At 43.2% G+C, this 15,330-nt stretch overlaps 1 protein-coding gene across 1 annotated transcript; it reads right to left on the bottom strand.

Annotated features, from left to right (window-relative positions):
• Positions 1 to 13,357: 13,357 nt before the first annotated feature.
• On the bottom strand, positions 13,358 to 14,740 carry LOC142698223 (olfactory receptor 51E1-like). Its single transcript, XM_075847866.1, has one exon. It carries the CDS (start codon positions 14,738 to 14,740, stop codon positions 13,772 to 13,774), a length of 969 nt encoding a protein of 322 aa, XP_075703981.1. The 3' UTR covers positions 13,358 to 13,771.
• Between the last annotated feature and the right edge of the window lie 590 nt (positions 14,741 to 15,330).

The following is a 15,330-nucleotide window of genomic DNA, read 5'->3' as shown; positions in this document are numbered from 1 at the left end:
TTGGAGCCAATTTTATCCTACAACAGGACAATGACCCATAGCAGACCTCCAAATTATGCAAGAACTATTTAGGGAAGAAGCCGGCAGCTGGTATTCTATCTGTAATGGAGTGGCCAGCGCAGTCACCAGATCTCAACCCCATAGAGCTGTTGTGGGAGCAGCTTGACCGTATGGTACGCAAGAAGTGCCCATCAAGCCAATCCAACTTGTGGGAGGGGCTTCTGGAAGCATGGGGGGAAATGTCTCCCGATTACCTCAGCAAATTAACAGCTCGAATGCCAAAGGTCTGCAATGCTGGAATTGCTGCAAATGGAGCATTCCAAGACCAAAGCAAAGTTTGAAGGAGAAAATTATTATTTCAAATAAAAGTAATTATTTCTAACCTTGTCAATGTCTTGACTACATTTTCTAGTCATTTTGCAACTCATTTGATAAGTATAAGTGTGAGTTTTCATGGAAAACACAAAATTGCCTGGGTGACCCCAAACTTTTGAACGGTAGTGTATGTACTGAGCTTGAGTCTGGTACAGTATATATATGTACTGAACTTTGTTCTGGTGCTGAATATATGTACTGTGCTTTGGTCTGGTAATGTTTATATGTATGTGCTTGATTCTAGTGCTGTATATATGTACTGAGCTTGGTTCTGGTGCTGTATATATGTATGTGCTTGATTCTAGTGCTGTAGATATGTACTGAGCTTGATTCTGGTGCTGTATGTAGTGTATATACTGAACTTTGTCCTGGTGATGTAGATATGTACTTAGCTTGATTCTGGTGCTGTATGTAGTGTATGTACTGAACTTGGTTCTGGTGCTGTTAATTTGTACTGAGCTTGGGTCTGGTGCTGTTAATTTGTAGTGAGCTTGGGTCTGGTGCTGTATTTATGTAATGAGCTTGGTTCTGATGCTTTATATATGTAATGAGCTTTGTTCTGGTGCTATATATATGTAATGAGTTTTGTTCTGGTGCTGTATATATGTATTGAGCTTTGTTAAGGTTCTGTATTTATGTAGGATATATTTATAATAACAAAATTGCAGGGCAGATGGAACTGTTTTTAGTTTTAACCCCATGAATCACGACATTCAGTATTACATGACCTGACATTATTTCTATACATTCCCCTGTATGTTTTCTTCAGATGCAGTAAAATCTATAATCAACATTTAAAAACAGTGCATGCTATATGCTAATTATTCTTTGAAGGGTCACGGGGCTGTGCTGCTGTCCCGTAGAGTCACATAGTCCTGACTCCAAACCCACCTTTCCATGCTTGATTGACATCTTCCTGGCAGTTTTACATCACTACAAGTCTCCTCCAGCTTTCTCAGATGCACCATTGCCTAGTACTCCATGGGCGCGCATCGTGCAGCGAGGTTTACTCTGCCACTCCGCATCCACAAGATTTGGAGGAGGCTGGTAATGATGTAAAGCAGTCAATATGTCATTAAGGATCTGGGGAGCGCCATTTCAATCGGCCCTGCGTACACCATATATAAAACATGGCGTTGGGGAACTATTTTACGGTTGATGGCATTTATCCTTTTATTATGGAGTCAGTGAAAAAGTGTTCGCTAGTTTAAAGCCTTAAGTCCATATTTTGTATTGCAATCAGCTAATTATAGTCCAAGCAGCAGGAACTGGAGGAAGAACTTGTTTAAACTGGGGTTCAACGTTCTAATTGTTATTTTTTTCTTGCTATCTCCTGTTATTTTTAATCTGAGCAATATATTATAACATGGTGCAATAGCCGGGGTGGGATCGGGGGTCGATCATGGACAGGGCGGGTCAGTGGTCAGTTGTGTCTGTGATGTCCACTCACCGGGGCTCCTGTAGTTACTCTCGGTGCTCAGTCCAGAGGTTTATCCAGCAGATGTACTGAGCTCCCGGCGCTGGAACATTTATAGAGGTCTGGACAAGGCTGAGCACTGGGAATCTGCTGCTGCCACTTGTCAAACGTCCAGGGAAATCACTACACCATAAACAAGATTTAATAATAATAATGATAATAATAATAATGATAATAATAATAATAATAATAATAATAATAATAATAATAATAAAAATACTAATGATAATAATTGAAGAAGGAACTTACACTCTACAGGAGAGATGACCCTGCTGACCATAAGAGCTTACACTCTACAGGAGAGACACTGCTGACCATAAGAGCTTACACTCTACAGGAGAGACACTGCTGACCATAAGAGCTTACACTCTACAGGAGAGAGGACACTGCTGACCATAAGAGCTTACACTCTACAGGAGAGACACTGCTGACCATAAGAGCTTACACTCTACAGGAGAGACACTGCTGACCATAAGAGCTTACACTCTACAGGAGAGAGGACACTGCTGACCATAAGAGCTTACACTCTACAGGAGAGAGGACACTGCTGATCATAAGAGCTTACACTCTACAGGAGAGAGGACTCTGCTGACCATAAGAGCTTACACTCTACAGGAGAGAGGACACTGCTGACCATAAGAGCTTACACTCTACAGGAGAGAGGACCCTGCTGATCATAAGAGCTTACACTCTACAGGAGAGAGGACACTGCTGACCATAAGAGCTTACACTCTACAGGAGAGAGGACACTGCTGACCATAAGAGCTTACACTCTACAGGAGAGAGGACACTGCTGACCATAAGAGCTTACACTCTACAGGAGAGAGGACACTGCTGACCATAAGAGCTTACACTCTACAGGAGAGAGGACACTGCTGATCATAAGAGCTTACACTCTACAGGAGAGAGGACCCCGCTGACCATAAGAGCTTACACTCTACAGGAGAGACACTCCTGACCATAAGAGCTTACACTCTACAGGAGAGAGGACACTGCTGACCATAAGAGCTTACACTCTACAGGAGACAGGACCCTGCTGACCATAAGAGCTTACACTCTACAGGAGAGAGGACCCTGCTGATCATAAGAGCTTACACTCTACAGAAGAGAAGAACCTGCTGACCACAAGAGCTTATACTCTACAAGAGAGAGGACACTGCTGATCATAAGAGCTTACTCTCTACAGGAGAGAGGACCCTGCTGATCATAAGAGCTTACACTCTACAAGAGAGAAGACCTTGCTGATCATAAGAGCTTACACTCTACAGGAGAGATGACCCTGCTGATCATAAGAGCTTACACTCTACAGGAGAGAGGATACTGCTGACCATAAGAGCTTACACTCTACAGGAGAGAGGACACTGCTGACCATAAGAGCTTACACTCTACAGGAGAGAGGACACTAATGATCATACGAGCTTACACTCTACAGGATAAAGGACCCCGGTGATCATAAGAGCTTACACTCTACAGGAGAGAGGACACTGCTGACCATAAGAGCTTACACTCTACAGGAGAGAGGACGCTGCTGACCATAAGAGCTTACACTCTACAGGAGAGAGGACGCTGCTGACGATAAGAGCTTACACTCTACAAGAGAGACTGTACACACAGGGTGATCCAGACTGAGGGGCCCTACTTTTACCTCATTAACAACACTTGGAGTGGCAATACAATGACATACTGACAATTTAAGGGTCAGAACAATGGCACACTGACACCAGTACAGAACAATGCACTAATATACCAAAAAGTATTGTGTTTATCATCTAGAGATCAAAATAGTCATTTGTCCTATATAAAATCACTTTTCCACCCATACATTGGACCAGAGTGTACATTGGGTCATGTCTGGGCACTACATTGGCTCCTGTCATGGCAGTACATGGGGTCATGTCTGGGCAGTGCATTGGATCATGTCTGGGCAGTACCTTCGGTTATGTCTGGGCAGTACATTGGGTCATGTCTGGGCAGTACATTGGGTGATGCCTGGGCAGTACATTGAGTCATGTCTAGGCAGTACATGCTGCTGTCAAGGCAGTACATTGTGTCATGTCTGGGCAGTACATGGGGTCGTGTCTAGGCAGTACATTGGGTCATATCTGGGCAGTACATTGTGTCATATCTGGGCAGTACATTGGGTCATGTCGGAGTAGGACATTGGGTCATGAAGGGGCAGGACATTGGGTCATGTCTGGGCAGTACAGTGGGTCTTGTCTGGGCAAGTAGAATGGGTCATATCTTTGCAGTACATTGGGTCATGTTGGGGCAGTACATGCGCTCATGTTGGGGCAGTACATAAGCTCATGTCGGTTGCAGTACATTGGGTTATGTCTGGGCAGTACATTGGGTCATGTCTGGGATGTCACGGTGCGGGGTGTGGACCCACTGGTCCGTACCGCGTAGCGTGGTAGCAGCTGGCCAACAAGGTACAAAACAATGTCTATAGTTCGGAATGGGTACCTGAGGCAATGTAGACAGTAGCGGAAGCACGACTTAACTTTCACAGCAGGTGGCACCGTGGGTACAGCGGAAGACATGACTTGACTTTCTCAGCAGGTGGCACCGTGGATGCAGCGGAAGACTCGACTTGACTTTCTCAGTAGATACGATAGCACGGGATACAGGGTACAGGCAGCAGGAATGGGTAACACTGGGAACTGGAAAACACTGGGAGACCATTTGCAAGACAAACTTAGATATACAACAACGCTCAGGTGAGGAACAAGTGGGCAGAGCCCCTTTTTATAGTCCAGTGGCCATTTGGGCTAATTATTGATGGGTGACAGCTGGACGTACGGGAAACTGTCCGAGGACCCGGAAGTGAGTGCCTGCGTCTCCCTGGAGGGAGCTGATGCCGCGAAGTCAGATGTCCATGGCCGGGGCCGTCAGAGGGTAAGTCTGAATGACAGCCCCCGGCCATAGACGTTACATGGGCAGTACATGGGCTCCTGTCTGATGGGGCCATGTTTATGCAGTACATTGGGCCATGTATGGGCAGTACATTGGGTCATATTTGGGAAAGAAAATTGGTCCACGTCTGGGCAGTACATAGGGTCATGTCTGGGCGGTACACTGGGTCATGTCTCGGCAAAGGGGGCCGTCAGAGGGTAAGTCTGAATGACGGCCCCCGGCCATAAATGTTACATGGGCAGTACATGGGCTCCTGTCTGAGAAGTACAATTAGTCATGTTGGGGCAATACATTGGGGACATGTTTGCGCAGTACATTGGGTCATGTCTGGGCAGTACATTGGGTCATGTTTGGGCAGGATATTGCACCATGTCTGGGCGGTACACTGGGACATATCTGGGCAAGTAGAAAGGGTCATGTCTTTGCAGTACATGAGGTCATGTCTGGGCAGTACATTGGGTCACATCTAGAAAGTTCATGGGGTCATGTCTGGGTAGTACATTGGATCACATCTAGGCTGTACATGGGGTCATCTCTGGGCAGTACATTGGGTCCTGTCTGGGCAGTACATTGGGTCATGTCTGGGCAGTATATGGGCTCATGTCGAGGCAGTACAATGGCTCATGTCTGGGCAGTACATTGGGTCATATCTGGGCAGTACAGAGGGTAATGTCTGGGCAGTACATTGGATCACATCTAGGCAGTACAAGGTGTCATGTCTGGGCAGTACAGTGGGTTCTGTCTGGGCAGTACATTGGGTCATGTCTGGGCAGTACATGGGCTCCTGTCAGGGCAGTACAATGGGTCATGTCGGGGCAGTACATGGGCTCCTGTCAGGGCAGTACATTGTGTCATGTCTGGGCAATACATGGCTACTGTCGGGGCAGTACAATAGGTCATGTCGGGGCAGTACTTTGGGTCATTTCTGGGCAGTATAGTGGGTATTGTCTGGGCAGTACATTGGGTCATGTCTGGGCAGTACATTGGGTCATGTCGGGGCAGTGCATTGGGTCATGTCTGGGCAGTACAGTGGGTAATGTCTGGGCAGTACATTGGGTCATGTCTGGGCAGTACATTGAGTCATCATTTGTGTGGACGCATTATTGTTTGGCGCATGCCAATGGTCTATACTCGTATAGGTATTCATCATTTTGTCTGTTTTTGTTAATAGGCCTTGTTACAAATATGGATTTCCACACCAGGGAATCCAATTGGTTGTCTTTGGTGACTCAAGTTTTTAGCAATGATGCTGTGGGACCCACAGGGGTTGTCCATATTGGTATATTGGAAACCCAGAAAAAATTGAAGGAATTACTCAAGCGAAGGATGCGTATTTGGTGGAACAAGGTTTCATTGGAACAATACCTTACAAAAGAATTGATCCCTAGAGGATTACGTGTTCAAGTGTTTCCATCTTTTCCTTTTGATGATTTGACCATGCGATCGCGATGGGAGGAAGCCTGTAAATCCTGCTCTCAGACGTTCATAGAACTTCTGATTGGTTGGGACAAAAAACAATTGGAAGAAATTGAAAAATTAATATTGCCCTTACAGAATAAAATTAAAACAGATCTGAATCCTGAACTCCTGGCTAAATTTGAACAAGAGTTGAGCACCGAGTATATTAAATGGGAGAATGACATCAAAGAATTTAAATCTAAAAAATTCCAACGTGACTTGTTGGATTTCCAAGAACAGAGGGTATATAAATGGCAACGGTGGGGTCCCTCTATGTTGACACGCTCCGAGTCTGTGTCATCATTTGAGAGCACGACCTCTGGGGCATCACATGGGAGTGTCCCTATGAGAACTAGGAGATATGAGAAAAGACAGACCCCAACCAAAAGAAAATTTAATTCTGTGGAGGAAAACATGGGAGGCGAGATGAAGGTAATTAACCTCTCTGACCGAGTATTAACTCCGTGTCAAATCTCTGTGCTTTCCTTGGGCTTAACTATCTGTCCTGTATCAGGATTTGATGATTTCACAGCCATTAAGGATGTTTTCCTGTTTGCATGCAAATTAATATATAAGAAATATTTTTCTAAAAATGATCCTCATAACTTGTTTACAGCACAGGAGGAATTGGAAGCGGTCCGGGCGTTAGAATCCCTTCTTCAGGAGCAGGAGGTGAGCACTGGCAAATTCCCAACAACTATTCGCCCCCGGTCTACCACATTTCCATCCTTGTCTCTTAACCCATCAGTTGACATGTTTGTTAAAATGGTCACCGATGAATTGCGCAAACTTCCACAGCAGTGGAGCCATGATAATCTATCGTGGGCCCAACGCAAGGCGCTTTTTGAACTAAAAGAGATGAAGGGTGTGGTATTCAAACCAGCAGACAAGGGTGGAAATGTGGTGATTTGGCCGGTGGAGATGTATGAATTGGAGGCATACAGACAATTGCGTGATGCTAGATGCTATAAACGCCTGACCTCCAACCCTACTGAAGGTTTTAAGGAACAGTTGGATAAAATGCTTGCGGATGCATTGGTGGACAATATTATCACTAAAAAAGTTCTGGATGGGCTTATTGTGAAATTTCCCATCACCCCTACACTATACTTGTTGCCCAAGGTGCATAAAGACCAAAAGAGACCTCCCGGTCGACCAATTGTGTCTGGCTGTGGTAGTTTATGTGAATCGGCATGCCGTTTTTTAGACTTTTATCTCCGTCCATGTGTGGAGGGACTCCAATCATACATCAAGGATTCTACGGACGTGCTGAAACGCCTTGATGGTGTAACAATGGAGCAGGATATGTTTTTGGTATCCTGTGATGTAGAATCCCTTTACACCTGTATAGATCATGATTTGGGTCTATCCGCGGTCTCATATTTTCTAGGAGCAGGCAACCTTGATCAGGATTTGGTCCACTTTCTCATCCACCTTTTGCGTTTTGTCTTGGAACATAATTATTTTCTGTTCAGAGACAAGTTCTATTTACAGTTACGTGGGACGGCGATGGGTGCTACCTGTGCGCCGTCCTATGCTAACCTATTTCTGGGCCATTGGGAACAGGAGATTGTGAGAGCAGTTATGGATACGGTTTCGGGTAGCGTTGTCAGTTGGATGCGCTTTATTGACGATATACTGTTTATTTGGCAGGGTACGCGAGCTGAGCTTGATCGATTTCTAACCATCTTAAATACCAATACATGTAACATCAAACTGACAAATGTGATTAGTCAGGACTTTATGGAATTTCTGGACATCAAGATTTCTGTACAAAATACGGGTAAGCTCAGTACCACTATTTTTCGCAAAAAAACTGCTCTAAATGCTCTTTTACATGCATCTTCGTTCCACCCCTCACACACTATACGCGCCATCCCCACAGGACAATTCCTGCGGGCACGACGTGTATGCGATTCACAATCAAACTTCGAAAATGAATCCCAATGTTTGAAGGCTCGGTTTGCACAACGAGGATACCGTAAAAATGATATTGAGAAAGGGTATCAGAGAGCATACCATACTGACCGTAATAGTCTTCTTGTTCAACAACAGCACAAAAAGAAAAACAGTGAGGACACGGTAAGGCTTATCACTACCTACAATACACAATGGTCTGAGATGCACAAAATTGTTACTCGCTTTTGGCCCATACTGTTGACAGACCCTGATCTTAAAAGGCTTCTACCCGCCAAACCCCAACTTACAGCCAAAAGGAGCAAGACCTTAAGCGACCATCTAGTTCGGAGTCACTATAGTGCCCCAAACTCTAATATGTATCTATATGGTTCCAAGGGACCAAAGTGGGGATCATTCCCCTGTGGCCATTGCTCTATCTGCAATTTGATAGTCAAAACGGATACTTTCCCGGACTCTGAAAACAAAAAATGCTACAAAATTGTGCATTTTATTAATTGCAGTACATCGGGGGTTGTCTACAGGGCAACATGCCCGTGTGGTCTCTCCTATATTTGCATGACCACAAGAGAGCTTAAAATAAGAATTCAGGAACATGTAAGAGACATTAAAAAGGCTGAAAAAATTGCGGATAATGATTGGGAGATGATTAATAAACTTAAATCTATCCCCAGACATTTCCAGGACCATCATAACAACATGTGGCAAGATCTGAAAGTACATGGCATTGATAAAATCATCATCGGAACACATGGTGGAGACACTTTTCGCAAGCTTGAACGTATCGAGTGCAAGTGGATAACAAAGCTTAACACTAGTTCACCATATGGTCTAAATGAAAAAATGTCCTTCGCTTCCTTCTTGTAATTCACCACGTGGGTTCCATGGCGTCATTTTTATGGAATATAGTTAGTTTTATGATATTTTAATTGTGTGATGGGATTATTTCTGGTTGATACATTTCTGTGATCACGCTGTTGCGGTGGGGACGCAATGTTCTGTCGGTGTGAGTTATATATACTCAGGTCGGACTATTTTTGAGTATTCTACACTATCTCAAATTCTCAATCTCTTTGCAGGCGATATGGATACATTGGCTCATTTGTCCAGTTATAGCGGAGGTGCTTTATGATGCCCAAATTATGCCCGTTCCCGCTTTCTTCTGCGTGCTATTATCATATGTGGGCTTAGTGTATGCATGGGAATGTCATTTTATGTATACATTGCTATACATTTATACCCTTTTTTTGTATATGTTTGGTATTTTGGGATGTTCTCAGCTTTCTCAAGGGGTAGGTATTGGTACTGGTACACGTACCTTATCCATATTTCTCTCTTACTGACACATGTTTATATGAATTTACATATTGTTATTATTGTATTTCTTGTATGATATCATGATTACTACATGCACATATTATGTATACACTTTTAGTGTACCAACTTTATATATTTGTATATTTTTACTACTTTATATACACTAATTAATTAACATATTTATATACCTAAGTCTATACACGTGATCACATTTTATATATCATGCATGAATCTATATATATTGTTTCATGTTTCTTATCCATTATATTATATCCACGTATACTCACTACACATTTTTTTGAATATATATATATATTTTTTGCACATGTATGGATTTTAATTGTATACATGTGTTCAGTTATATTTATTAGATCATTTACATTTTGATGACTTTCAGTCATGATGCATTGATTATTTTTATGGTCTCTAACACGCTCATATTGAGTCGCATCATTTTCATATTTTTATATAGTTTTTCACATTTTTGTCATTTATACAATACATTATATAATGATTCATAGTGAATATGTTTATATTTCTGCATGTTTAATAATGGCTATATACTTTTCAGGTGCAGTCCTTTTTTTTACTCCTTCACTTAATCTAACTATTTATTTATTTATTTTCCTCACTTCTTTTCACTATCACGAGCACGTGTGTTCACTCACCTCTCCTCACTCCCCTTGCACTTTATTTACACTATTTACTATTATTTGTTTATATGGGGGTACATTGTATATTTATATATGTAAAAAAAATTTTTTTTTTACGATGGTATTTATTGTAAAATAAAGTGGAATTTTTAATTGTATGGTGCTATTTACAGTGATGTACTAATATGTGTAGAATATTGATATTGTTGTGTATTTATGTATATTCATTCATGTCTATGTATATGGGATTTTTATGTGCGTGCTCCAGCTGTCCAGTGATAATGTCTCAACTACCTTGAGAGATACCCAGGTACTCGGGAGTACCGACTAATGTATTAACTATGCTTTCACTATTTATATGTTTTCCCGGGGTAGATTGTTTTAGTGCTATATACGGCACTCCTGGTCAGTACATGACCTTTATCCCATGTTTGGGTTTCTGGCATAACTGCCAGGCTCTAAAATGGCCACTAACCCTTCCCTGTATAATGCCAGCCCCTTCCTTTAGTCTTTTTGCAGCGTGCATGCGCAGTTTGTAGTTTAAGTCCATGGCACAGTTTCCGACATCCGGATCAGTGCCGGTGCGCATGCGCCAAGCAGGTATGATGGCGTCCGCAGAGACGAATGTGGCTTCCGTCGTCCGTGCACATTGAGGCTGTATTCGCACGGAGTATATTGGCGAGTTTTTTTGACGCGGAAACCGCGTCGCAAGACTCGGCAAAAACGGCCCGAAAACGCCTCCCATTGATTTCAGTAAAACTGCCTCGCGGGAAGTGGAAGCAACATGCCCTATCCTCGGGCGCTTCCGCCTCTGACCTCCCATTGACTTCAATGGGAGGCAGAGAAAGCGTGTCTCGCGCTGTTTTTTGCCCGTGGCGCTCAATGGCCGCGGGCGAAGAGCGGCGCGAGAATTGCAGCGTAAACCGGCGTGCAGGGAGAGGAATATCTGCCTCGGACTTCCTAACAGAATTTTTAGGCGGATGTTCCTCCTGCAAAAGTGCCCTGTGTGAACATAGCCTAATGGTGCCTGCAGCATGGTAGGTGTAATTTGATCTGTGATTGCAGATCTCCATATGCTGTGAACACTGCTTAGTGTTTGGCTATTCGTGTAGTCCCCTCCCTCTGCATTTTATATTTAAAACAACCACTATCCCATCAGTCAGTACCCCTTGAGAAAGCTGACGGCGAAACGTGCGTCGGGGGCGGTCAGTGTGGAGTGATCCTGCGTGCTTCCTATCATGCAGTCCATGGGTTTGTACAATATCCTTTATTTATAAAGCATGGTCTTTGTTTTGGGTGCAACTTGGAGCTCTAGCTGTATACTTTTATATGCATGCACAATTGTGTGCTCTTCTGTCAGGTGCTAAATATATTTATGTGCTTCTGTTGTCCAAATACTTGATCTATATGATTATCTTTTCTATAGATATCTGCATTTGTTACCACATCACAGGATGTTTTTAGTATGGTAGCATATATATTGGATTATTCACGCAGCTCCTCCAGACTCTCCTTTTTAACTGTGTGCTATATTGTTTTTATATTTTGATGGCCAATGTGTTATGTATATTTCAATAAAGTTTATTTTATATTGTCATGGTACATGACTTGTGCTATGTGTGTTTCATTTTCTGTATATACTAGTAGTCTTCACAGTCTGGTATAGGTATTGATGTTTGCTTTATGATTTGTGTGGACGCATTATTGTTTGGCGCATGCCAATGGTCTATACTCGTATAGGTATTCATCAGTACATTGAGTCATGTCTGGGTGGTGCACTTGGTCATGTCTGGGCAAGTAGAAAGGGTCATGTCTGCAGTACATGAGGTCATGTCTGGGCAGTACATGGGGTCACATCTAGGCAGTATATGGGGTCAAGTCTGGGAAATACATTGGATCACATCTAAGCAGTACACGGGGTCATGTCTGGGCAGTACATTGGGTCATGTCTGGGCAGTACACTGTGTCATGTCTGGGCAGTACATTGGGTCATGTCTGGGCAGTACATTGGGTCATGTCTGGGCAGTACACTGTGCCATGTCTGGGCAGTACATTGTGCCATGTCTGGGCAGTACATTGTGCCAGGTCTGGGCAGTACAGTGGGGTCATGTCTGGGCAGTACAGTGGGGTCATGTCTGGGCAGTACATTGTATCATGTCTGGGCAGTACATTGGGTCATGTCTGGGCAGTACATTGGGTCATGTCTGGGCAGTACATTGGGTCATGTCTGGGCAGTACAGTGGGGTCACGACTGGTCAGTACTGTGGGGTCTTGTTTGGCCAGTAGAAAGCTTGTTGTGCAGTACATGGAGGATGTGGAGTATAATATATCCTCGGTCATGGTCACTGAGAAGTTAATGTATGACCTGATTGTTCTGAACTCATTTTCATAGAATATTCTGATCACATCTATAAATGCAAATCAAGACCAGAATAGAAGCCGATCATATGAAAAGCAGGTTGTCCTCCGGAGTGATCGGAGCAGGTCCTGTGGTCCAAACACAAGACACTACAGGTCACATGACTGGTGGAGAGGACTTAAAAGTGTTTTCAAATGTGTGTTGGGTGAATGCTGGCACTTTCGTAACATTGTCGCGCTGCGCGCATCCAAGGAATAAATATGTGGCTGGATTTGGACTTCCGGTCATTGTTGTTGAATAGTGATTCTTACTGCAAATCCTTTGAGCTATCAACAGCAATGTTGACTCCATCTTTCTCACCGTACAATACAGATCAAGACAGATATAATTTCCGGATGTACTAGTGAAGGTGATTGACCATGAATTACACTTCAAACATGGTGCACACTGGTCTCATCGATCGCTCACACCTCCCGCAATCTCCATGATAAAGGACTCAATATTGATGTTTCAACCCAAAACGTTGCTGTTGGATTTACCTTGGAGCACTTACGGCTGGAATAAAAATACTTAAAAGGCAGATGGTTTAAAATACTGTGTCTTTTAGCTAGGAACATGGCACCAGGCCTTGGCAAACGTAATAATACTCCCTCACGCCCTCCGAGCTCAGACTGAGGGCACTTCAGGGTATAAGACATCAGATCTCCTGCCATAAATAAGTTTCCCATTCATAAATACGTTTATTAGGATTAATTTTAATGGCTACAAAATGACAAACACAATTCAGAATAAGTGACACATGAAATGATCAAACTTCTTTGAAACCTTCACAGATATTACCCTGCGCTGATGACCCAGACAGAGGAGCAGCCATGTTTGACCCTTTGTTGTCTCATGACTGTCATCATCTGCAATCTAAGACTGTGCAGGAAAATGGAAGATACAGTAGAGGGTGGAGCATGACACATATTTGCTGGTGTGGGAAAATAGGTGTCATGAAGATAACAGCTGTCAGCTGCTACAATGTAGAAACCATACTGGAACAGTGACTACACAGGACACAAGGACTTTATACTGGGCGAGTCAGGAGCTCATACACACACGCTATGAAGGAAACAAGTTTATTTCTGGCTCTAAATGAACTTTAGGAACTCCCCACCATCATTAATGAACAGGTAGAAGCAAAATCCCTTCAGAGACTTCACAGATGGTCAGTGGGTTCATAGTTCATCTCTTGATGGAAGAATCAACGAGTGGTTGGTAAGGCGTCCATGATTCGGTATCTTCCGTTTTCTGCTCGGATCACATGATTTGGGATGTTTTTTCCTGACCGATTATTTTACTCCATAACTTTTTAAGTCCATTGCGTATTTTCTTAGTTTTTATCCCATAAATTAAGGGGTTTATAACAGGGGGGAGGAGGAGATAGACATTCCCAAACAGAATGTGAAGGTTTGGAATTGTGCTGTTCTTGAACCTGTGTACGACGGACAGACCAATCAAGGGTATGTAGTACACGAGGACGGCGCAAATGTGGGCGGCACACGTTCTGAAGGCCTTCATGCTGGCTTCTTCCACCAGACCGAGCACTGCCTTAATAATTAGCAAGTACGAAATGGAGATGAAGAGAGAGTCTATGCCCATGACCGAAATGATCACAAAGAGTCCATAGATAACATTGACCCTTATGTCTCCACAAGCCAGATTCATCACCTCTTGGTGCAGGCAGTAGGAATGTGTCAGGACGTTATTTTTCCACTCAGGAAGTCTCTTGATGATGAGTGGGATGGGAATCATAACAAGAGCGCCTCTGACAACAATTAGTGTGGACATTATACAAATTTTCTCATTGGTTAAAATAGCAGAGTATCGTAGAGGGTGACAAATAGCTACATAGCGATCTACAGCCATGGCCACCAATATCCCAGACTCCAGAGCAGAGAGGAAATGGATGAAGAACATCTGGGTAAGACACATATTGAAAGCAATCTTGAAATCAGCCATCCAGAAGATCCCCATCATTCTTGGCATGGTCGTGGTGGCCATGAACAGGTCTATCATTGACAACATGAAGAGAAAGATGTACATGGGTTCGTGTAGCTCTTGGTCCACCTTGATGATATAAAGAATTGAGATGTTCCCCATAACAGCAACAATGTACATGGCGATGAGAAGAAACCCCATCCAGAGATTGAAATCCTCCAGATATGGGATTCCACTGAGGATGAAATCACTGGTGTTGCTGCAGTTGGAGTGGCTGATGACTGACATGGTCTGTGTGCAGTTATAGAAGGAACATCTTCTGCAATAAAGTGAGAAAGTCCAACAGAGGTCATTTCAGGAGATCATTAAAATCAGAATTATGGACAGGTCATGTGTCATGTGTCTATAACAATATATAATATGTACATGGAAAGAGGAGGTTGATGATATTTTTGGATGAGGATCATGATACTGATGTCCTACAACTTTTTACATGTGGTTGGATTATTTCAGATGTTGCTGGATATGATTGATCTACATGGAACGTTCCTAGTGCTCTGTACAATGCTACATAGAATAAGTGAAATGTCCCCTCTATGGAGTGTGCCAGGGTGGTCCTACCTACTGGTCAACAGAAGTAATGGGAGAAGACCTGCCAACCAGCTCATCTTCACCTTCCTGGAGTTTAACATTTAATTTGGAATATTCTGAAGAATGGACACAGTTTCATAGTTGATGAAGATGATGGAAGACACAGGCCTATAATAATGTACTCCTGTGCTGATCCAGAGGAGGTAGTTGACTGTAACCTCATATTAGGGGGACAAATTATTTTCCAACTCCAAATTTGTCAATCAGAATAAATCCCTAGTACAACG

The sequence above is a fragment of the Rhinoderma darwinii genome, unplaced genomic scaffold (assembly GCF_050947455.1).
Source record: "Rhinoderma darwinii isolate aRhiDar2 unplaced genomic scaffold, aRhiDar2.hap1 Scaffold_100, whole genome shotgun sequence".
NCBI classification, from domain to species: domain Eukaryota; kingdom Metazoa; phylum Chordata; class Amphibia; order Anura; family Rhinodermatidae; genus Rhinoderma; species Rhinoderma darwinii.
Note: the sequence above shows the minus strand (reverse complement) of the source record. Positions and strands in the feature narration are given on the sequence as shown.

What these genes read in the sequence shown, in the direction of transcription:
- LOC142698223 (XM_075847866.1), bottom strand. Translation starts at nt 14,740, where the DNA reads ATGTCAGTCATCAGCCACTCCAACTGCAGCAACACCAGTGATTTCATC.